Raw genomic sequence first — 23,975 nt, 5'->3', positions numbered from 1 at the left:
TACCCATAGAGTAAAGTAATACATACGTGCATACCTATGGTGCATCTAGTATATAGTAGATAATCTATGGTGCATACCTTTTATCGGTGGTGCATAGGTACCTGTATATAATGTACTCCACAGAGTACTTTTAACATATGTACTCTGTGCATACCTGGAATATACATTCGTGCTGTTTGCCGTACCTATTTTGATTCAAAAAAAGTGTTTTTAAGTAATAAAATAATAGAAATACGACATTTAGGTTATTAATTTAAAACTAAACACCTCTATTAAAGTAAGATCAAGTTGATTATTTCCAATTCATAATAGGTACTTAAAGTAGAATAAGTTGTTATATTATTATTTTTTATGATCAGCTCTGAAGTAAATAATTGGTATTAGTAAGTGTAAATGATTAACCAGTGGTTTTACATTTCAGAATTCATCATAAAATGGCCTATAACGTAAGTAAAACAAATCTTTTTATATGAGCAGCTTTCTATTTAGTAGATGCCTATGACAATGTGGGTAATTCTGTTGTACACAATCACTTAGCAATAATAATCAGTGCGCTAAACTAGAATGATGCTCTAACACTGGAATAAGTCAAGATAGGGGCTTCTTTAGGGGACCATTCAGATTTCAGACGTCATGTGTCATATTCAACCTTTACACTATGTATTAAGGTTGAATATGACACATATCGTCTGAATGGTCTCCTAAAAAGCCCCTATCGTGACAAATATAAGTATTACTATTTTGTTCGTAATGCTTCTTAGGAATAGATTTAGGTTTTAGACCTATCAATTTAGTTTAGGGATTGTGTACAACAGAATTAGCCACATTATGTGTATGCGGCATTATCTTTTTGTAACAATAAAATATATTTATTATTATGCCAATGTTAATTTTATGTTTTTGTTATCGTTTTTCAATAATCAATGCAACTGCTGGATTCATTACACTGCATGTGCCAGGCTGTGGGAGTGTGGTATCATTGTAAGAACTTTTCGTGGTACACCCAGCCCAAAATATTATAAATTAGTTTAAACCTGCAAGGGTAAACTGTAAATCTGTGACTATCCCCTGGATACAATAAGAAAGCGGGTAAGCATCCATACTTTTAAAAGTTACCAAATAGATCCAATTGACTGACAGATGGTGATTAAAAAAGTGAGATAAAGTCAAAAATATAAAAGATGAAACGTTTGTGTTACAATAATATTATGTTTAGGAGTGCACTAAAAAAATAAAAATAAAAAATAAAAAATTCGAGTTAGACAGGGAGACGTAATTGCTCCCCCCCCCCCTCCCGAAGCTCTTTACCGCAGCTTTAAAAGACATCTTCAAGCTTCTGGATTGGAACAGATTTGGCATTAACATCCACAGCGAGTACATCACTCACCATCGATTTGCTGATGACATAGTTGTTATTGCAGAGACTCTGGAAGACCTCAATGACCTTAGCAGAGCTTCTTAGCAGGTGGCCTAAAAATGAATATGAGTGAGACTAAATCATGTCTAATGCTTATGTCCGGCCCCAACCAGTAATCGTTGAGAGCTCTGCACTCGAAATTGTAGATGAGTATAACCTAGGACACTCAATCCACTTGGGTAGGTCTAATTTCGAGAAAGAGGTCAGGCGCTGAACCCAACTCGGTTGGGCAGTATTCAGGAAGCTTCGAGATGAATTCTTGTTCAAAATTCCTCAGTGCTTGAATACCAAAGTCTTCAAACAGTGCGTGTTGCCAGTGATGACATATGGATCCGAGATATGGTCGCTAATTATGGGCCTCATAAGACGGCTTAGTCACTCAGCGGGCGATGGGGAGAGCTATGCTTGGAGTTTCTCTACGTGATAGCTCAACAGGTTGCGAAGGTGAAGTGGCAATGGTCAGGGCACATAATTCGTAAAACCGTAAGACGTTAGCGACCTCGCACCGGAAGATACAGTGTTGGAAGACCCCCACTAGGTGGACGAACGACATCAGACGAGTCGCAGGGAGCCGCTGGATTCAGGCAGTGCAAGACTGTTGCTTGTGGAAGTCCCTACAAGAGACCCATGTCCAGCTGTGGACTTCTATCGGTTGATGATGATGATGATGATGATGATGACGACTTCTGCACACCACAACTAATGAACCAATTTGGCTGTTTGTAATGGAGATAGACAGATCCTGGATTAGAATAGAATCCACACTATAATTTTATAAATGCGAAAGTGTGTCTCTCTCTGTCTGTCTGTCTGTCTGCTAGCCCTTCACGGCTCATCCGTTCAACCGATTTTGACGAAATTTGGTACAGCAATAGCTTGCATCCCGGGAAAGGACATAGGCTACTTTTTATCGCGGAAAATCAAAGAGTTCCCCACAGGATTTTCAAAAACTTAAAACCACGCAGACGAAGTCGCGGGCATGATCTAGTAGAAAATATTTTTATTCAAATAAACTTATTAACATTATTTTACCACACTGGTTCGGAAAGAAGTCCTACCGAGAAAAATAAGCAAGAAACTCGGCGGCTGATCTTTTCAAGTGTTCAATATACAATACTAGATGCTGCTCGCGACTTCGTCCGCGTGGATTTAGGTTTTTAAAAATCCCATCGGAACTCTTTTATTTTCCGGGATAAAAAGTAGCCTATGTCCTTCCCCGGTATGCAAGCTATCTCTGTACCAAAATTTCGTCCAAATCGGTTGAACGGTTGGGCCGTGAAAGGCTAGCAGACAGACAGACACACTTTCGCATTTATAATATTAGTATGGATGTATTGAGTTATTGACCAATATAAACTACAATTTACCTTTTGTACCTTTTATTCCGTAAAAATTATGTCTATGGTTACTGGTTATAATTCACTCTGGATTCGGTGGAAAAATTTTCAAAGTTGGCTACACTGGAATCAAAAATTGATTAGAGAAAATGGCGTCCGAATGTGTGTCGGTAAATAACAAATGGAATTGTTTTTACAAAGTTACTCTTTCATCAATAGTGAAACGTAATAATCTAATCAAGTGGATTTAAGCGAAGTGCTATCAGACGTAAACTTTAAAAGTGTGTGATTTGTGTTTAGAATTATGTAAGAACAAAGACGTAAATCGTTGTTGTAAATGACTTTGGCGTCATTACTAAAATACAAATGCATAAAAATGGGATACTCCCATTTACTCACGATTGTGACTCTAGTGTTGTTAATACGAATATCAGTACAAAATGAGAACGTTGAATGTCCTCACAAATGTGACTGTTTGGAACAATATGTAGACTGTTCAAGAAAAAATTTGGTGTCGGTGCCAAGAATTCCAAAGTGGGTGGGGAAATTAGACCTAAGTTACAATAAATTAAGCAAGGATGTTACCACAGGATTTGATGCCTTGTTATCCTTACAAACACTGAAATTAGACAAAAATGCATTGAGTCGTATTCCAAACTTTATGCATCAAAATCAATTACAAGAAGTTAGCCTCAATAGAAACAATATAAGTTCAATAGACACTGGGCATTTTCCTGTGAATAGTACTATCAAGACATTAAGCCTAAACAGCAATCATATTAAAGTGATAGAGGATGGAGCCCTTAACAATTTGACTAATTTGGTGACTTTAAGGTTGAATAGAAATGAAATTGTATCACTACCTAATCATCTGTTTATGAATCAGTCCAACTTGAAAATTTTGGAACTGAATCATAACAAACTCCATGTCATCACCGGTCTGCTCTTTCAAGGACTATCCAGTTTGACTATACTGAAAATAAAATATAATAATATTGAAAATATAATGGACGGAGCATTTTTTGGATTCAAATCTGTGAATTTGTTGCAATTGGATCATAATAAAATACGGAGTATATCTAAAGGTTGGATGTATGGTCTGGAATCTTTAACTATACTATCCTTATCCAATAATTTAATATCCCAAATTGATTTTAGTAGCTGGGAACTTTGTACCAGTCTAGAAGAATTAGATCTGTCTCATAATTATTTAATAGAGATAGAAGGGCGTACATTTCAACATTTGACCAACCTCCACACTCTCAATTTGAGTAATAATAATATATCCTCTATATCCCAGGAGGCTTTTAGCCACATGGTGCAGTTACATGCACTTCTTCTAAACAGTAACAAAATATCCTGGACAGTTGAAGATATGTCAGGCCCATTTTCAAAGCTACAGAACCTTATGAAATTCAACCTATCTGCTAATCACATCAAATCAATTAGTTCAAGAGCTTTTGAAGGCTTATCTAATGTTGTAGAATTAGATTTACGAGCTAACAATATCACATCAATTCAACAGCACGCTTTCAATACAATGTCCAAAATAAGAAAACTGTATTTGAACTCATCATCTCTGTTATGTGATTGTAACTTGCTGTGGATGGTTAAATGGATTAGAGATAAAGTTGAACAAAAATATGTCACCGCAACATGTGCTTACCCTGCAGAAGTGCGAGGAGTTGTTATCTCCCGCTTAAAGGAAGATAACTGTGGGGATTCACCTAAACCAAGAATTATTGAACATCCCAAGTCACACCTAGCAATAAAAAATCGACCTGCAAATCTAATTTGTTCAGCCACATCTAATCCGTTCAGTAACATGACATTTTTATGGAGAAAAAATAATGGCAATGTCAGCAATCCCAGAGTATATGAGAATGTCACAGTAACAGACCATGGGAAACATCATGCCACTTCTGTGTTGTTTATATCCAATGTGACACATTTTGATTCTGGTAAATACCAGTGTGTGGTCAGTAATAAATTTGGAACAACATACTCTTCCAAAGCAAAAGTCAATATTGTTACATTTCCCCGGTTTGTCCGGACACCAATTAATGTAACTGTGAAAACTGGTGAGACTGTTAAACTTAAATGTGCTGCAACTGGTGACCCTCCACCAGAAATATCTTGGAAAAAAGATGGTGGAAATGACTTCCCTGCGGCAAGAGAGCGACGCATGAACGTTATGCCAAGTGATGATCTGTTTTTTATTGTTAATGCTAAAACAACAGATGTGGGAATATATAGCTGTGCTGCAAAAAATTCAGCTGGAACTATTATAGCTAATGCAACCTTGTCAGTCTTACAAGAACCATCTTTTATTAGAGTAATGGAGAATAAAGAAGTCACAAGTGGGGAATCTGTAGTACTACAGTGTATGATAACAGGATCACCCAAGCCAGAACTTAAATGGCTAAAGGATGGGTCTTCAATAGTTCCCACCGAACGTCACTTCTTCACTGCAGATGATCAAGTACTTGTTATTATCGGAGCGGAGTCCAGCGATGCTGGTCATTATGAATGTGAAATCACCAATGATCTAGGCACTAAAAAAGATATGATAGAGCTGAAAGTTCTTCCTCCAGTAGCTATTATGGTCAAGGAAGAAGATATGACAGGTATTATAATAATTACAGTGGTGTGCTGTGCAGTGGGAACTTCAATCATATGGGTGGTAATTATCTATCATACAAGAAGACGCATGGCTGGAGCTGTCCGTAACAACTTTCCATCTGAAAGTGTGAAAATGACAACAGTTGTGCATAGTGACAGTGACTCTCCTCATATGTTCCCTGACAATGTGTCCGAGCACTCGTCATGTAAGGACAGTGGGACAGGGGACTCGGCTAAACAAACAAGCTTTGATGGAGTGCCCACAGATAGAAGTGAGCAAGTACATTTTGAAACAGCTGTGTGTAGAAGTTATTCTCCAGTGCCAGAAGCGCATAAGCTTCTTCCTTCATCATTTAAGCCGTCTATACAAGTGTGTGTTAATACCTGTGTAACACCAGCTACTTACAGTTTTTCTAGTCACAGTGGTAATGTTTAAGTCTACAATTTTATGTATTTGTCTTAATAGATGGGTCAATTTAGTTAAAAAAGTCCTCTAATCTAGAACAAATTCCAACTATAGGTCTGTAAAGTGTTTTTAGCTTTGCCAGGTATATTAATCAACAAAAAGTATCAAAGTTGGATAACCAGAACCAGAGATTATCCCATAAAACAAAAAAAAAACAAACATTTTGTTTCCAGAGATTATCCCATGTACAAAGTGTCTTTGGGTTTAATGAGCCAAATTTAAAGATTCTTTCCCTGGTAGGAAAGTAGTTAGAATGCACTTTTTGTTTCTTTTGTTTTTTTTTTGTTTTGTTTGGCTATTATAACTATAATATAATATATATTTTGGTTTTTTTGTCAAAAGATGGCCCCTACCAGTGACCATTTCTTGACTCAAGTCAGCATAAAAAAAAAGCGGAATATTATCTTAAAGAAATGCTTTTACCATACTATAATTATATATTTGTAAATAATGTATAGAAAAATTATTCTGGAATATATAAAAATCTACAAAAAAGTCCTCAACAGCATAATGATAAAATTCTAAATGCTAAAATTAACCCACAAAATAGAAAAATATGAAAACTAGATGAAATCCCATGCAAAACATTTAAAATACAATTACAAAACAATTAATTCCTTAACCATAGAAACTAAGTTGGCATAATATAAAATAAATAATAATTATGTGATTAAAATCATTTTATAGTTATATAGGAGTGTTGCCGACTTTCAAAGTTAAACAAAAAAAATAACCCATTTCTGGCTGTCCAATTTTGGTAAACTTTTCTGTTGATGTGGACACCTAGGTACAGATTAGTAGTAGGTATTTAAAGATTTTTAGTTGGTTTTGTCTCATGATCTATTGACCCATGTATAAGGATAATATTATGTTGTCAGTTGTTATATTATGAACATTGCATTTTATTAACTTTTATTAGATAAAAGATCTTAAATGCTTGTTTAGTGTGTAATATTTATATATAATCCTGAATATCTTCTGTGCTGCAGCCACTAAATAATAATTTGGTGCCTTAAGCTACATCAAAATTACAGCCACAACATTTTCTATGAAAACATGGTGAATTATAAAAATGATGAAGCTTTAGACACTAGTTTAGGTTGTATGTGGGTCTTACTTTGTTAAAGCGCACTGTCTAGACATTTATCTTGATTGCTTAGTACAAAATGGAACAAACTTGCCAGTATTGGTTTGATGTAAAAGACTGAACATCATTTATATATATATTATATAAATATGATCATTGTTATTTTCTGAACTGTTAGTCAGTAATTAATTATATTAAAGTATAAATATTGGAGCAAATATTCCTTAATTTATATATTGTAATTTGTAGTGTAGGTATATTATAAGTTTATGATTAGCTTATAACAAAATGTTATAACTTGTAAGATTTTCGGGTAGTTGAAACTAGCCCTTTTATGGAATCCAATTGTTGCCTCTTATGGTTTAAGGGTTTAACTAAGGTTTGCATTTGATCAGTAATAAAATAAACTATTATAATTATTGAAACACTGGGGCTGATTCTCTTGTACACAATCTCTAAACTAAACTAAATTGACGGGTCTAAATCTAGTGCTATTCTTTTCTGCAAGCAACATTATGAAAGGGATAGCAATAGATTTAGATGTGTCATTTTAGTTTAGTTTAGAGTTGGTGTACAACAGAATTAGCCACATTGATTATTCTATAGTAAAGTTGTAACAATAATTGAGAGACTTGATTAATATAATATTAAGATAAAGGTAGCTTCACAAAATTAGGGCGAAGTTAGTAGTTTCATTTTAAATACATAGGTGGAGTGAGATTAGAAGTAAAGAGCACAATCTACCTACCTTACCTACCAACTACAATTTATTGATCAAATAAATATTGTTTAATAAAATATATATACACATATTGACTGTACATGGAGCAAAAATATTTTTCATATTAGTGGGTATTTTTGTTTTATAAAATAAACTCTGTAATGGATAAAATTAGCATCTGTTGTAGTAACTAACAATCTTTCACTCCTTATCTTCGATTGGCTATTAAGGTTAAAAACAATAACCCCATGCAAAATGTAGGATTAACCATAAACATACTAAGTAGGTAGCATACTTTTATTGATTATTGTAAATAGTTATAAATAACTGGGACAATAGTACCAAGTCACATTTTTTAATAGAGTGTAACCCACCAACCTCAATATACTGTAGATTTTTGCAAAATAACTAATAAGTAGGTAGTATATATTTATTGCATATTTTTTTATTTTGCGATTGTAGGTATTACAAAATTAAGTTAAATAAAACACTGTTCTAGAATATTTTCAAGCATCTGTCTAATTTTTTTGACCATTTTCAATTTAATTTAAAAACTCAATAGCAAAGATTATGATAGTATATTGATTGCTTTACAATTTGTCTTGTTAAATTAAAATTATTGCACACTAAAAGGACATTCTGTCTAGCATAACTACATAATAATGATGTTTCAATGTTTATTAATTATGTTATTGTAAGATATATTTATCAATAATGAATATGATAGCTTTAGACCGCTGTCATTTTTCGCTACTAATTGATAAAAAGTATAGGTGTTTATATTGTTACAGTTAAAACCCGTTTTACCTAGCACTGATTTGCCTTTATTACAACTAACCACAAGATTTTTTAATGAGCTGCGCCAAAAGACTTACTCGGTCGTCCCTTCATTCGGCTTTACCTACTCGATCTTCGATTCGCTACGGAAATCCTTAGGCCTCATAGGATCTGCATTTGCACTTTTTAAAACACTAGTGGTATAGGTACCTACTGCATGGTGTTGGGGTGGTCAGATATTTGGTTCTGGGCTACTCAGTTAATTCTACTTTTTAGTAGGTAAAATAGGTTTTTACGGACATAATATAGGCTGGGATGAACTTCATCACTTGTGGGCAACTAGATGACGTCTTTATGTATGTAAAACATTAGACCTAACTTATATGTCTTCTATATCTTCAAAAGGAGAATGATTGTTTGCTGTTCTGTGATTAACCATATACCTACCTATATCATATTATGGAGTTTTGGCAGCAAAGGAAACAGATAATAATAAATAGGATATTAGCAAGTTTGCAGTTACAATATTTTATGTATAAATAATAAGAATCAAAATAAACTTTGACATATTTAGTATTAAATTTTAAAACTAAGATAGCATAGCATTAATACAGCGATCACAAAACAAGAGGTCTAATCTAAAGTTGCAACATGTCGGTTTGCACATGTCATAGACTAAATATTAAAATTTACACAAGCCCAGGTGAGATGTTTTGTACTATGCACATTCAGATTGGAGTACTTGTTTTGCGCGCAAATAACCCCAGAATTCAATGAACAAAAAAATATATTATTTTAAACATTTTAACTGTTAAAATAATTTGTTAATAACAAAATGCTTTTTATATTGTACCTACTTAGGTGATCTTATAGCATGTGCCTACTATATATTTTGTGCTACTACTTAGATACCATAATTTCCATACAAGGATACAGGTAATATGACTAATAATATAGACTGCATTGTGCCTACCTAATTAGTTACAGCTTCATACAACACAATATTTTACAATAAGAATATGCATTCGTCAGAGACCTTTAAGTATGTTTTCTAAGTTATATATATGAATTAATGTAGTAAGTAGAACAGGCTCTAAAGTTGATTTCTGTAGTGTCTGATATTATTATGTGTATCTGACACATGATAAGTCAAAAAATGAGATTTTACAGGCGTTTGAAACTTACAAAATTGCTACAAACTGGAATAGTAAAGTAAATTAAATTAATTAATAAAGTAATAAAAACTGCAACACAATAAATATATATAAATAGCAATTTATAGAAATTTATTTATTCAAGCTTCAAATGCTCATACTGTTAAATCAGATTTTTGGAGGTTTGAAAATAAAGTTTAAAATATCAAGACTTATCGTAATGTTGCTATTCCCAACATTCAGCATAATAATGTAGTAATTACCTACATATTATTATATCAGACACCTCAGAATTATGATAGAGACACAAAATACCTACCTGGGTAAAATAGTGTTTGAGATTTCACCACAAATTACATGTTTACAGTCAGTCAGCTTTAGATATTACATAGTAGTACTAGTATTATGTGGGCATCAATAAAATTTGTTTTTGCTATTAGTGCCTACTGGTACATACCTACTTACATAAAAAATAATATTTAACAATTTTTTCATTTTGATCCATCAGACTATTTGTGTCATAATATAAATCAAAAACTAAGGGTTGATGAAAGGTACAGTAGCCGGCAATAAATATTGTATATCGACCTTTAGAATGAGATTTCGGGTCTCACTCAACGACAGAGACAACGCTTTACGAATCCGCTATCTCTTTCTAAAGATCGATGTACAATATTTTTTATAATACTGTACCTACCTATTGTCTTATTTGTGTTTCATATGTAATACTTTGTAAAGATTTCTTGTATATTTGATGCTGACTACTACCTTCCTTTCTACCTACCTTCAATTTCCTTTTGATACTTATACATAATATAATGTTAAGGATCATAAATCCTTAAAACAGGTTTGCCTTATTTTTCATCGCTTTTGCAACTATTTTGTATTGTTTTTACGATGTACATAATACGTAAATAGGACTAAGTATTTATATTTTAAATAGAATAAATTCGTTTTAAAACAGAAAAAGTATTTAATTTTTAAAGGTTATTTCGGTAAAGGCAAGGGCTCACTTGATCACGTTACTCTTCGACCTCATGAAATATTAACTAACACCTCCCTTTCTATTGCGTAAACTCTACGCAATAGAAAGGGAGGCGTTTGTTAATCTTAAGACCGCAGTGCAGTGCTAGCTGAATTGCACTTTACGCGTCGTAACAAAATTTACTAGTATTCATTTAAACGTCTTTGCAGAGTGAGACTTCGGTACCAGTAAGGTCTACCAAGTATTCTGTGGCTACACTGTGAGATCTATAAAGTGCAGAGCGCACTTTGACTTTGCTCATACCTAAGGTTAAAAGGAGATATACATTATTATAGGAGATATACATTATATATTACATACATACATTGTTAAAAGGAGACAACGTTATAAGATCGCTGCTATTGCTGGCATAAATCTGTCTCGTTTTAACAAACTTAAGTCTGTGCAAAGTCAAAGTACGCTTTAAAGATCTCAGTCTAAAAACCTAAAACTATACCTACCATACCCATCCTAAATCGGTTTCGAAGGTCAGAATATGACAAATGACAATAGCTCTGTTAAACAGCAGAAAATTGAGCAGGGGGAACGTGCATTCGCTGCGGCCAAATAAGTGCGAGGTCTCGGTTTCGCTTGATTCACGACGAGATCGTAGCCAATCGCTAGGGACCTTATCAAATATAATGCCATGATAGTTTTCCTTTAAAATTGATTATATTATATACTACTGCTGTGAATTTTTTCACGTTCCTATATACTACCATTTGGCTGATTAAGGGGGGGACACTTGATTCTAATAAAAATTAGCACTTTAAAACATCATATTTTCCCACGCCCACAGTATTTTTAAAAGACCTATTTAACGATACCCCACACTATGGGGTAGACGAGAAAAAAAATCATCTCCACTTTACATGTAGGGGGCTACCCTAAATAAAATATTTATCACAATTTTATTTCACCTCTTTGTCGGCGTGATTATTATTTATATCCATGCCAAATTACAGATTTCTAGCACTAATAGTCTCTGAGACGAGGACGGACGGACATTGCGAAACTATAAGGGTTCCTTGTTTACTACGGAACCCTAAAAACGCTTGTAAATTGTTGGTACTGTACCTATTTATGTACGTAATTATTCTTTCAGCCAAATTATAATCCAGCCGGGTATAATCAACCGGGCTATGGTGGCGGGCAAGTGGGACAGAATCAACCGGGCTTCGGTGGTGGGCAAGCGGGGCAAAATCAACCAGGCTACGGTGTTGGGCAAGCGGGACAGAATCAACCGGGCTACGGTGCCGGGCAAGCGGGACAGTTGGAAATGGGCCATGGCCCTTACCCGTCAATAGGAGCAGGAGGCGCCATTTCCCCCCAAGTGCAACAATGGTTCACTGCAGTAGACAAGGACCATTCTGGCTTTATATCGGCAACAGAGTTAAAATCAGCATTGGTTAATGCCCAAGGTCAATCTTTTTCGGATGCTGCGTGTAATCTAATGATTGGTAAGTAGAATACTTATGAATATGAGATAATACTAGATGATGCCCGCGACTTCGTCCGCGTGAATTTAGGTTTTTGAAAATCCCTTGGGAACTGTTTAATTTTCCGGGATAAAAAGTAGCCTAAGTCCTTCCTCGGGATGCAAGCTATCTCTGTACCGAATTTCGTCAAAATCGATTGAACGGTTGAGCCGTGAAAAGCTAGCAGACAGACACACTTTCGCATTTATAATATTAGTATGGATTATGAGTTTCTTGCTGGTTCTTCTTGGCAATCCGAACCAATGGTAAATTATTTTCACGATTAAAAAGCACTTGTAAAAGTTTATTTGAATTAAAAATATAGGTAGGTACTTATCCTACTAACTGATGCCCGCGACTTTGTCGCGTGGATTTAGGTTTTTAAAAACCCCGTGGGAACTCTTTGTTTTCCGGGATAAAAAGTAGCCTTTGTCACTCTCCAGGTATTTATCTATACCCATGCAAAAAAATCACGTCCACCCGTTGCTCAGTTGCGACGTGATTGAAGGACAGTCCAAGAAACAAACACTTTCGCATTTATAATATTAGTAGTGATTCTAATCTAATAGGTGACGCCAAACTTGTACAATAAAATTAATCTGTGTACAGGGTATGCTCTGCTCCCACTCCTCGTCATTTTCTGCCGATGCGTATAGTGCGCGCAAAACAACTGATCACGGGGCGTATGAGTGCCCATTGTACTAAAACAGATCTCAGCCGGGCTCAGTATTTAATCCCAGTCTATGATCTGCGCTACCGCCATATTGCAACTTCAGATAGGACTACTTGTTTTGCGCGCATTTGTACCAAATGGTAATGCGTTATACGACGCCACTCACCATTCTGTTTATATTTTAAATCCTATGATTAGATCAAAACTCAACAGTACCCAACCACTTTGTTTTTAATTTTAATTGACGACGATTGTTTTATAATTTGATTCCTGGCATATGTCTTGCTCGACTCTGATTTACTATGTATTAACTAGTGGAGTAATGCAAGTTAAATAATTAATTCTTACTTTGCACTTTACAGGTATGTTTGACAAAGATCGTTCAGGGCACATCAACTTGGAAGAGTTTGACAAATTGTATACTTACATAAACCAATGGCTTGCCGTGTTTAAGACTTACGATACAGATCAGTCTGGGAACATCGATGAGCAGGAGTTATCAAAAGGTTCGGTTTGAATTTACCACTTAATAACTAAAGCCGGAATTACTAATGTAGGTATAGTGCGTGCTCAACAAGTAACCCAACCTGAAGTTACAACTTAAGTAGGCACTACGCGGCAGAAAGTAATGTACATGGGCCTTTAGAATGTCATTTCGGCTTTGTAGAGCGTTGTCTCTGTCACTAATATTTATGTGACGTTTTGTCGATCTCAACAACAGAGACTCTACAAATCTCTTAAAGGTCGATGTACATTACTTTCTGCCGCGTACTGAATCTATGTGTTCCACCCGTAGCGCCTAATTGCAAAACAAACATGAAGTTCATGATTGTTATTATTTTTCAGCACTGTCACAAATGGGTTTTCGGTTCACGCCCGAATTCGTCAACTTTCTATCAAAAAAGTCCGATCCTAGAGAGGGCAAAACATCCGTAGATAATTTCATAGTACTCTGCGTACAAGTGCAACGTTTTACTGAAGCATTCAAACAGAGAGACACGCAACAAAACGGGACAGTGACAATTGGTTTCGAAGATTTTCTTAACGTTGCGCTTAGCTGCTCCATATGAATACGATTTAAGCAATGAAATACTGCTACGGGATACTCACACCATACATTCTCTTGAACTACAAAATAAGTGCCTGTTGAAGAAAAGTATTTCCTTCAAAATAATACACAAGCTTATTGCCAATATGTCGCCAATTTGCTACGGGATACCTATTCCATATAAATTCACTTGAACTACAAAATAAGTGCCTATTGAAGAAAAGCATTTACTTCAAAATAATACACAAGCTTATTGCCAGTATTCGCCAATTTGCCACAGGATACCTACACCATAAATTCACTTGAACTACAAAATGAAGTCTGTTGAAGAAAAATATTTCCTACAAAATAATACATAAGCTTATTACCAATATGTCGCCAATCTACAAAAATGTGTGTAAAATAAGATTCGTGCAGAAGCAGATTCCAATACTTATTTTGTCATTCCCAAAAGGAGAAGCCAAGCACTTCACCTTTAGATTGTAATAAAACAAATTATATTCATTTAAGATTTTTATTTTATATAGAGATTTATTATACACTGGATAGTATGTGCACATTGAGCTCTGCTGTTTGCGCGTTGTTTCAATAAAAGCAATGTTTTCATAATTGTACTTTTATTTCATATCTTTGTCTCTTTTTTCACTAGAGACACCCGCAAGAGCTCACGCGCCATTTTAACGCTATGGGTCAGCTGTCATGTCAAAAGTACGGGCTACCTTTAAAATAAGGACTAAAATCGTACTTTTGACATAAATTTTTACACAAAAAGTTAAAATGAGTTAAATTTCACGCGTTATGTTAACTTGCATTGTTATCTGTCTATACAGGGTATAACCAGAACGCTAGCAAAAACTTAGCATTATTGTTATACTACCTAAACACAATCCAACATCAATAACCAAAATGCCTAATTTTGTAGTTTTAGTGATTTAGTATTTTTCAACCCCGCAATGTATAGCATGCAAAACTTGTGTTTTTTGGTGTTATCATACCAGTAATATCACCTGTCTTCGTTTTTGCTAGCGTTCTACACCCTGTATAATGTTAGTTTGATTGTTCATTAACCGCGCGCTATGGTGCTGGCCTCAATAGTATTTTCAGTACTGAAAAAACTACTATTGCGGTCGAGTGCGTTCTCTTCAAAACTCCAATATCGATGTATCTAAAACCAAAAATGCCTCGTCAATCTTCACATTTAAAACAATACCGTGACAGACTTAAAACAACGCACAGCTTAAAAACTTTGCTACTTGCACCGGAAAGCATAGCATTAAACAGGTCCCTATTACATAACAGACATCAAACAAGTCGCAAGGAGCCGCTGGAAACTGGCAGAGCAAGACCGCGGCGCGTGAAAGTCCGTTCTTTATAGTGGTAGGTATTCCTCATTGCCGAGGGTCGTGACCTCTTTGCTTTCATAACAAAAGGGTTCCCAGATCCTCCCGCAGCATACAACTCGACTAAGAAAACGAGATTTCGACTCTTAACATTTTACAGTTATTATCAAACATTAGTGATGATAACCGGGACCAACGGCTTGTGCTCTCCGTAGCACGGAGGAAACGAAAGTCCAAAGTCGGTCACCCATCCAGTTACTGACTTGGGTCAACGTTGCTTAACAATTGCAATCGGTTGATATCGTAGTCACTAGGCAACACATCCCTCCAAGAGATCTATGTCTAGCAGCGAACGTCTTTTGGTTGACGACGTCAATTTGCTAAAAGCTATACATACTTGCATCATTTTTCCTCCTCATTGCTTCTGCTTTTTCCAAAGAAAAGACTAGTTCTTGAAAGGATTTTACAGCTACCCTCATATTGCTTTGATGTTGAACATTATCTGGAGCTCGGTCATCAAGGAGTGAGTATATGGTAGGTATTTCTTCTAATTTCATACTTCTAGCATGTTCCGGTTTAAAAGCTACTGATACCTTGCCAGTTTTGGGATGAATACTAAACGGTGACTTTAGTAAATGGTTGAACCCTTTAGTCACATTAACATCGAGTCTCGGGTAACAGTACTGTATCTTTATCTCTTCAATCAAATATTTCATTTTTCTTATTGCATTTATATTCTGTAATAAATAAGATTATGAACTAGTAACTACCCAATAATAACTGTATAATGTAAAAAAGCTGTGATAGCCTAGTGGTTAGGAATCTTAGGTTAGTTAATCGGAGGTCGGAGGTTCGATCCCGGGCACGCACCTTTAACTTTTCGGAGCTATGTGCGTTTTAAGGAATTAAATGTCAATTGCTTTAACGTTGATGGAAAACATCGTTTGGAAACCTGCATACCTGAGAGTATTCCATAATGTTCTCAAGGTGTGTGAAGTGTACCAATCCGCACATGGCCAGCGTGGTAGACTATGGCCAAAACCCTTCTCACTCTGAGCACCTCTGAGAGGAGACCCGTGCTTTGTAGTGAGCCGGCGATGGGTTGATCATGATCAGTACCCAATACCCATATTATGTAGGTGTGTTGATTGTTCTTTAATCACGCCGCAACGGATCGACATGATTTTTTGCATGGATATAGTTAAAACCTGGAGTGACATAGGCTACTTTTTATCTCGTAAAACCAGAGTTCCCACGAGGTTTTTTTTAAAACATAAATCCACGCCAACGAATTCGCTGGCACCAGCTAGTAAAATATCAACATACAGTACGCCCCGTACTGTATGTTCATATTTTACTAGCTGAAAAAAGAAATTTACAGCCTTTAGAATGACATTTCGGATTTGTAGTGTTGTCTCTGTCACTCATACCTATATGACGTTTTGTCGGTCTCAACGACAGAGACTATGGTCTACAAATCTGCTATCGTCCAAAGGTCGGTGTACATTACTTTCTTCATATTTTTATATAGGTCACGTACAAAGGACGACTGCGTCAAGTGCGGAAAAGAAACCCAGGAAGAAAAAAGAAAGTTCCTACACTAGATGTGCATTGTGCATGCTTCAAGAACATAAAATTTTGTTGTATGTCTTACTTACTTCTTTACAAAATTGATTATAAGTATTAACAAATGTATCCCATCTCTCAAGAGAAGATCTGGGCATATTTTCTAAGTTTTCTTCCACTTTGGTTCTCAATGCCTCATCGGGTATCATTTTTAAAAAGCTTTTTAATCCTTCCGTTGTTGAAATTAAGTCTTGGTCTTGGAAAATTTCTTCAAAATATTTATCGATTATGGTAAGGGACCTCCTGTTAACAAGATAAAAATAAACGTTTTGTCTGTTCGTTACCTATGCACTCACGCATCATTCATTCGAATTGAAACTTTGTACAGTTGTTGTTGGGACTTGCAGTACAGTTTTACACCACACTCGAGCGATAAAAACCGGCCGTGGCTACTTCCCACCTTACCGGCAAAGCCATGCCGCCAAGCGATTTAGCGTTTCAGTACGATGCGGTGTAGAAACAATAAGGGTAGGGTAGATATAGCCGTAATAAAAAACTTGCATATCCTTTTCAAGTTAGCCAGCTACTATCTTAGACTGCATCATCACTTACTACTGGATGAGATAGCATTCAAGAACTAACGCAGCAGAGTTAAATAAACCTTGCAGGATTAAAATCTCTCATACCATATACTAGAATGTTGATCATTAGCCAAGTGGACTTTTTTATTCTGGTTTTCGCCGCCCATTATAAGACACAGGTAGTCTGCGACCGCTGCTCGGCCAGGGCTATCCAATGTCCTAGCTTCATAGTCCGACACCCAGCAATGTATGCCACGCCGCCCGGAGAATACCCATAGAATATGTTGAAAACCAAAATCCTCTGAAACGAAAAAGGTCCGCCATTTTATGTATGGATTACGTATTTAAAAAAATATGTGATGATGCCAAAATAAAATAAAAGATCGTTTAGATTTTAGAACCTAATCAATATTGAAACAAAGACTACGAATATTATTGTTTCTTTATAAGGTATGGAACCCTCGGTGATCAGGTCTGACTCATACTTGGTATTGATGGGATACAATTTTAAAACATTATAGGTAGATATGAAACAATCATCATCATTATCTCAACCCATCGCCGCCGGTCGAATGGTTTAGACCGCCTTCCACCACACTGGCCAAGTGCAGTCTTCACACACCTTTGAGAACATTTTGAGATATTTAATTGCTTAAAAGACGCATTAATCTGTAAAGTCAGAAGATGCAATGCCCTTTCTGCTTCTAGTCCTAGCGATAATATTGGTTACTTCATTTATTATACTATTGGTGATTCAGAGCCTCAATAGCTCAACGGTTGAGGAGCGGACTGAATTCCGAAAGGTTGCTGGTTCAAACCTTACTCGTTGCACTATTGTCGTACCTACTCCTAGCACAAGCTTTTCACTTAGTTGGAGGGGAAAGGGAATATTAGTCATAAAGGCTAATATTCTTAAAAAAAAACTTCAAAAGATGGTTGAATAGGCACCTTCTAGGCAAGTGCGCTCCACCTTAGGCTGCATTGTTTGGTGTGATTGCAATCAAGCCCAAGCCTATTAAGTTACAAAACTGTGTGTGCCCAGGATAGAACACCCAACCCCTTAAACAGGAAGCTTATGCCTTAACAACTAAGTGACTACCACTTTTTATGAAACTATATTACCTTGTAAAGCAGTATGAATAATCTCGCAGGCTACAACCATAAATTTCCAGCATTTATCACACACTTTAGCTTCCTGGCAACAAGTGCGCACTTCATCATAGTCTGTCAGATCAATATCAAACACTAGCTCCCTAGCTAGTACAACTGCATCATGACGACCAATAGAGGGCCTGTGAAATGTTTTTATTAATAATATACTATTTAGCTTATAGAGAGAGAGCCAGCGCGTGCCGAAATATATATAAAGCTGAAATAAATATAATATAAAGCTGAAAGTTTCTCTGTGTATTAACCCCAACACTAGGAGGAACGTTTGTTTGGATCATGTTGGCTTTGAGAGATAAGAGGTACCTAATGTAAAAATGTCAGAGAGAACTGCCACTCAGTACACTCATTCAAATACAGAGTGAAGCAGTATTACCTATCATTACAATAGAGTATTTTATATATTATATGTATTTATATTTTTCATATATTATGTATATTATTATTTATTATAAGTATTATTATTGTATATAAGTTGATTTGGGTATTTATTATAAGATATTTATGTAGTTTATTAGATTCTAGTACCGTAGACCTATTCCACTTCTTGATACGCCTTACTCACAACCTTGAATGGGAAGCTGGAAGAAATCTATGTTTAGGGATAAGCATTTCCAATGTAACTTAATTTATTATTACTTTGTAACTACAATTTTGGTACATGAAAAATAAAAATAAATAAAATAAAATAAATACCTAATAAAAGTATAATTTTTTTTACATGAAAGTATAAAGTCTAATTTTTTTATATTTTCTTCAGGATAGTAATATAAATCACGTCATGCATTGCCAAACATTAAGTATCGTGGGAACCTCCTGCTAGACAACTTTAAGGGTGTCTGGCTGAAGCTCAATAAATTAAAAAATAGATTATACAATCATTTAAAAAATCCGAACCACAAGTGATACGTGTATCAGCTAAAGTTGCTACATTGATGTCATCATCGTCAGATAGAGGTCCACTGCTGGACATAGGTCTCTTGCAGGGACTTCTACACCACAAGGTCTTGTGTCACATGAATCCAGTGGCTTCTTGCGACTTGTTTAATGTTGTCTGTCCACCTAGTGAGGAGACTGCCAATGCTATGCTTTCTGGTGTGAGGTCACCAATCACCACTCCAGCACCATGCAACCCCAGTGACTATCGTCTATTATATAGTTGCTTAGTTTATAATAAATAAAAATGATTAATTACCCACATACATAAACTGTACCAATACAATACCTACTATGCGATGAAGTCAAGAATTATTAAAGCACTAGAATTATATTACCCATGATTGAGTCTTCATTTAATGACTATTAGCAAACTATAAAAAATAAGCATACTTAATATTGTAAACTGCACCAATATCAAGTTTATGTGGACATTTCTTCTGCAACAATGTTTGGAATTCCTTTTGGTTACTGATAGATAAATATCGTAAATACACATCATCTGCTAAAGTAAATGACAATTCTCTATTGGATAGCGGCTGAGGACTGTTTCCACATGAAAGCCATCTACAAAAAATGTTCTGAGGAAAATATCTCGTGTAGTATAAAGGCAACATGTCTGGTAACAAATTTTCATCATGCTGGTTGACCTGAAATAATATATATATTATACTTTAGTATAAAACTACTGTAATTTATTTTAAGAGTTGATTATTAAGAAAATGTACCATTTTTACACAACAATAACAATAATCAACGCCAAAAGAACTTTTGCTTCTTAAGCAATAAGCACTTTATGATAAGTAATGATAACAAATAAAAAGACCGCGAAAGTCTCCAAAAATTCTCAATCCGTCAAAGTCAAAACTCGGCCTCAAACTGTCAAAATATGAAGTATGCGACAAGGCTCTCTTGGCACTTGAATGACATTGACAGAGGGGCGCTGTTGGAAGGCAGAAGGGTGCACGAATGTAGGTAGGTAGGTACCTATATTCTAAACATCTTGGATGAATGACTCTATGCCAAACATCGACATAGGAGGTAATAATTTATCCAAGTAATAATCCTTATTACATCCTACGAAGTAGTACATAAAAATTCTTTCATTCCAAGCAAATTTATATTCTAGATCCATGGGCAGGTGGAAGGCAGAAAGAATCTTGCATGAATCTTGGATCAGAATATTCTTCTATGGAATATTCAAACAAGAACAAAGGGGGACGTTAGTTCCGATTTTTACCACGCGCCAAGATAGCCTTGTCGCACAGTACAGTGTAACCTTGTGTCATTGGTCTGTGGTACGCACTTTCTCTATTTTAATACCGCTCTTTTTTTAAACCCTTTGGCTACTGTAGCACCATGCTTTTTAGAAAAGTCATTTGTTATTTTTATGTTTTTATTAGGTAGGTACCTTCATTTCTATAATATATCTGTCTGGTGATGTTGTGTATGGAGGTATATTGTGTTTAAAACAACATTAATTCCTCGATTTCCTCCATGGAAATTAATATAAAAAATGCTTTTCAGAAAGCAATTAAAATCACATTCGGTAAGTGAAATAAAACCTATCTCATATTTAAAGTAGTTATATCCATTAAGTTTTGCATAGCTATTGTGCAATATATTAATTATTTAATAAACGGGAGGGTCTTGTGGTCCAACTGAGTTGTGACAGTGCATGCATTATGTGCATGATCGCACTACCTAGTTAAGCATTTTTGATCCCAGTCGATAACTGGATGAGTGACTGATTTTGGGTGTCCGTATTTGGCTCTTTCGAGTCTTTCGCTTCCTCTGTACCTATGAGAGTACGTTAAGCCATCGTGTGGTTCTCGTTTATTATTATTATTAACACCTGATAATAACCGTTTAAAACCTAAGAGTCAAAATTAATCTTGTTTTCTTTGTCGAGAGCCGAGACGAGTCCTATGCGGAAGGATACATCTCATTATTATCCCGGGAACTCCTATAGTTATATGAATAATAGAAAGTGGTCACAACCCTGAGTAATGAGAAATACGATTCAAAGACAGTATTAATAATTATTATACCTACTCAATTGGATGATCGTTTATTTCCTAACGATTTTCTTTTTGCAGAACCTTGTTCCTCGATTTATACTGCGGTTACAAACTCGGTCCAAAATGAAATCATTAAAATCACTCACAACTTTCTAGGAAGACCAGAATTTACAACTTTTATAACTTTTTTTATAATGATTGCCTTGGCATTGAGTCTAACGATATCTTTGATTATTTATTTTGGAGTCATATGTTTTATAGTGACTGTAATCATGTTTGAAGGTAATATTTTAATTATTATTTCTATTTTTAAATGTTCAAATATATGTATAATACCTAACTACTTACTATCTAGCGGAAATATCTACGAACCTCGCTGGAATGCGCTTCCCCGCAACTCGCCCGTTGGCCGTTTTCGTTCCAATACCGGTGCCAACGCGAGCGCGTTGCATGACGTCACTTAGCCAGGTTCGTAGATATTTTCGCAGGCTCATAATATCTCTTTACATAATCACTACTCATATTATAAATGCGAAAGTTCATTTTGTTCGTTGGTTTGTTGGTGTATTGGTTTGTTGGTTTGCCCTTTAATCACGTCACTACGGAGCAACGGAATGACGTAATTTTTTGCATGGATATAGTTTGTTGTATAGTTAATGACATAAGCTTCTTTTTATCCCGGAAAATCAAAAATCCCCACGGGGTTTTAAAAAACCTAAATCCACGTGAACGAAGTTGCGGGCATCAGCTAGTAGGTAGGTATATGTTATAAATTAAATAGCTAATTATTTTTGCAGGTCTGTTTGTTTCAATTTTCATCCTCATCATTTTGAACGGGACGCTCATTACTATTTCAATAATAGCAGTGATTTTCAAGTTATAGTTAATAAACATGAATTATAAAAATGATTATAAATCCATGTAGATATTATTAATTATTATATAATGCGTATCTATGTAGTGGATAGCAATGTAACCTACTTAATTTTGTAATCTTGTAATCGTACAAAATTATTAAGATAAGTGCTTACTTTAATAAAATAGTATTAAAAAACTATGCTAGTTAGAGAATTGGTTTTGTTTTTTTTGTAATATATACATAAACTTCCTCAGATTAATAATCAAGGTAGATTTGGCATTAAAATAATAATACCTTGTTAGAGCAAGCTAGGTGTATAGAAAAGCTCTGAAGAGTGATAGAGACATAAACACAGTTTTTTGTCTTTGTCATAGTTTGACTTTTTTTGTTGGGCATATCATTGTGCCCAACAAATCTCTGTGATAGTAATTTATTGCGAATATTACGAGTTTTTATTTAGTTTTCTGTTTTAAATTTAGTATTGAAGGTGTGTAGAAGCCATTTATGGTGCATTACTGTGTAAAAGTTGTAGCAAACGCAAATTATGAAACTTATCCTTTCATACGTAGTTAAGTATTATTTCTTTTGTTGTTTTGTCCCTTTCTAGTATACGCGTCTGACAAGTCTCTTGATTCCATTTGATTCTTAGTCTGAGGCTCTGTAAGTTATTGGTCTGTGGCTCTGATACTTACCGAGGTACCACGAACCAAGTGTATTAATTATTCTGAGTTCTGAGCATGTACCTACAGTGCGACAAGCTTCAAGGCTCTCTTGGCACTATGACAAAGAAAAAGCTGTGTTTATATCTCTATCACTCTTCAGAGCTTTTCTATACACCTAGCTTGCTCTAACAAGGTATTATTATTTTAATGCCAAATCTACATGATTCCATCTGAGATCAGAGCAAATACCTGACCGGATATCATACTTTTGTAGTACCTATGATTACTGGTATGTGCTGTGTCTTTAACTGTGTAGTCAAAGACTAAGCCTTAAAGAACTGACATCCAGGGCCGTAAAGCAAAGTAAAAAAAAAGTCAAAGACTACAGTGTAAAATGGTGTAAAGATTAAAACGTAGATAGAGTAATAAAGGTAGATACAGGAATGTTTGCTTTCTCATTCACACTAAAAAGAGAGCACAGATAAAGATACTGATGTGATAAACAGAGACGCAGCTAACCGTGTAACCGGTTTTTTTCAAGAATACATACAAGGAATGCAACTTTAGTTGCAAAACATACCATGAGAATTCGTGGCGTAATTGTATTTCTCATTAGTTATTTACTTGTTTTCACATAAAAAACGTTTAATACAAATATTGTTGATCGGTTAATACAAATGACTAGCTACTAAACAATGGTAATAAATTGTCGTGTTATTCATCGTTACGTCGTGCTATCGCTATCTCATACGCGGTTACACAGTACTTCAATCTACCTTTATTACTCTACTAGCTGATGCCCGCGACTTCGTCCTCGTGGAATTATGTTGTTTAAAAATCCCGTGGGAACCTGGAGAGTGACATAGGATAAATAGCCTATGTCACTCTCCATACCCATGCAAAAAATCACGTCAATCCGTTGCACCGTTGCGAAGTGATTGAAGGACAAACCAACAAACCAACAAACAAACACACTTTCGCATTTATAATAAGGGTACTGATCTACGGATTAAAAAAGATTTAAATTTAAATTAAAAGG

General features: G+C 35.3%; 2 protein-coding genes and 1 long non-coding RNA gene across 7 annotated transcripts; 2 read left to right on the top strand and 1 right to left on the bottom strand.

Annotated features, from left to right (window-relative positions):
• The first annotated feature begins 120 nt into the window (after nt 1-120).
• Nucleotides 121-14,414, top strand: Pef (penta-EF-hand domain containing protein peflin). Of its 5 annotated transcripts, none has more exons than XM_069509301.1 (5): nt 138-277; nt 422-446; nt 11,711-12,065; nt 13,119-13,262; nt 13,603-14,414. In XM_069509301.1, the coding sequence occupies exons 2-5, from the start codon at nt 435-437 to the stop codon at nt 13,824-13,826; spliced, it is 735 nt and encodes a 244-aa protein (XP_069365402.1). In that variant the 5' UTR covers nt 138-277; nt 422-434; the 3' UTR covers nt 13,827-14,414. The 5 variants fall into 5 exon arrangements, with proteins under 5 accessions (XP_069365399.1, XP_069365401.1, XP_069365402.1 ...); XM_034984781.2 differs by having other exon boundaries at nt 155-312; XM_069509298.1 differs by lacking the exons at nt 11,711-12,065; nt 13,119-13,262; nt 13,603-14,414 and adding exons at nt 960-1,089; nt 1,422-10,550 and having other exon boundaries at nt 121-277.
• On the bottom strand, nt 14,335-20,261 carry Prim1 (DNA primase small subunit). The gene is made up of 7 exons (XM_034984780.2): nt 20,123-20,261; nt 19,788-20,044; nt 18,414-18,583; nt 17,397-17,592; nt 16,803-17,013; nt 15,542-15,881; nt 14,335-14,969 (listed from the first exon to the last, which is right to left on the bottom strand). Exons 1-7 carry the CDS (start codon nt 20,123-20,125, stop codon nt 14,947-14,949), a joined length of 1,200 nt encoding a protein of 399 aa, XP_034840671.1. The 5' UTR covers nt 20,126-20,261; the 3' UTR covers nt 14,335-14,946.
• A 509-nt stretch (nt 20,262-20,770) lies between these two features.
• LOC117996659 (uncharacterized) lies at nt 20,771-22,486 on the top strand. The gene is made up of 3 exons (XR_004675681.2): nt 20,771-20,943; nt 21,494-21,697; nt 22,213-22,486. It is a non-coding gene; the product is annotated as an uncharacterized lncRNA (long non-coding RNA).
• The last annotated feature ends 1,489 nt before the right edge of the window (nt 22,487-23,975 follow it).

This window comes from Maniola hyperantus, chromosome 3, assembly GCF_902806685.2.
Source record: "Maniola hyperantus chromosome 3, iAphHyp1.2, whole genome shotgun sequence".
NCBI classification, from domain to species: Eukaryota; Metazoa; Arthropoda; class Insecta; order Lepidoptera; family Nymphalidae; genus Maniola; species Maniola hyperantus.
Note: the sequence above shows the minus strand (reverse complement) of the source record. Positions and strands in the feature narration are given on the sequence as shown.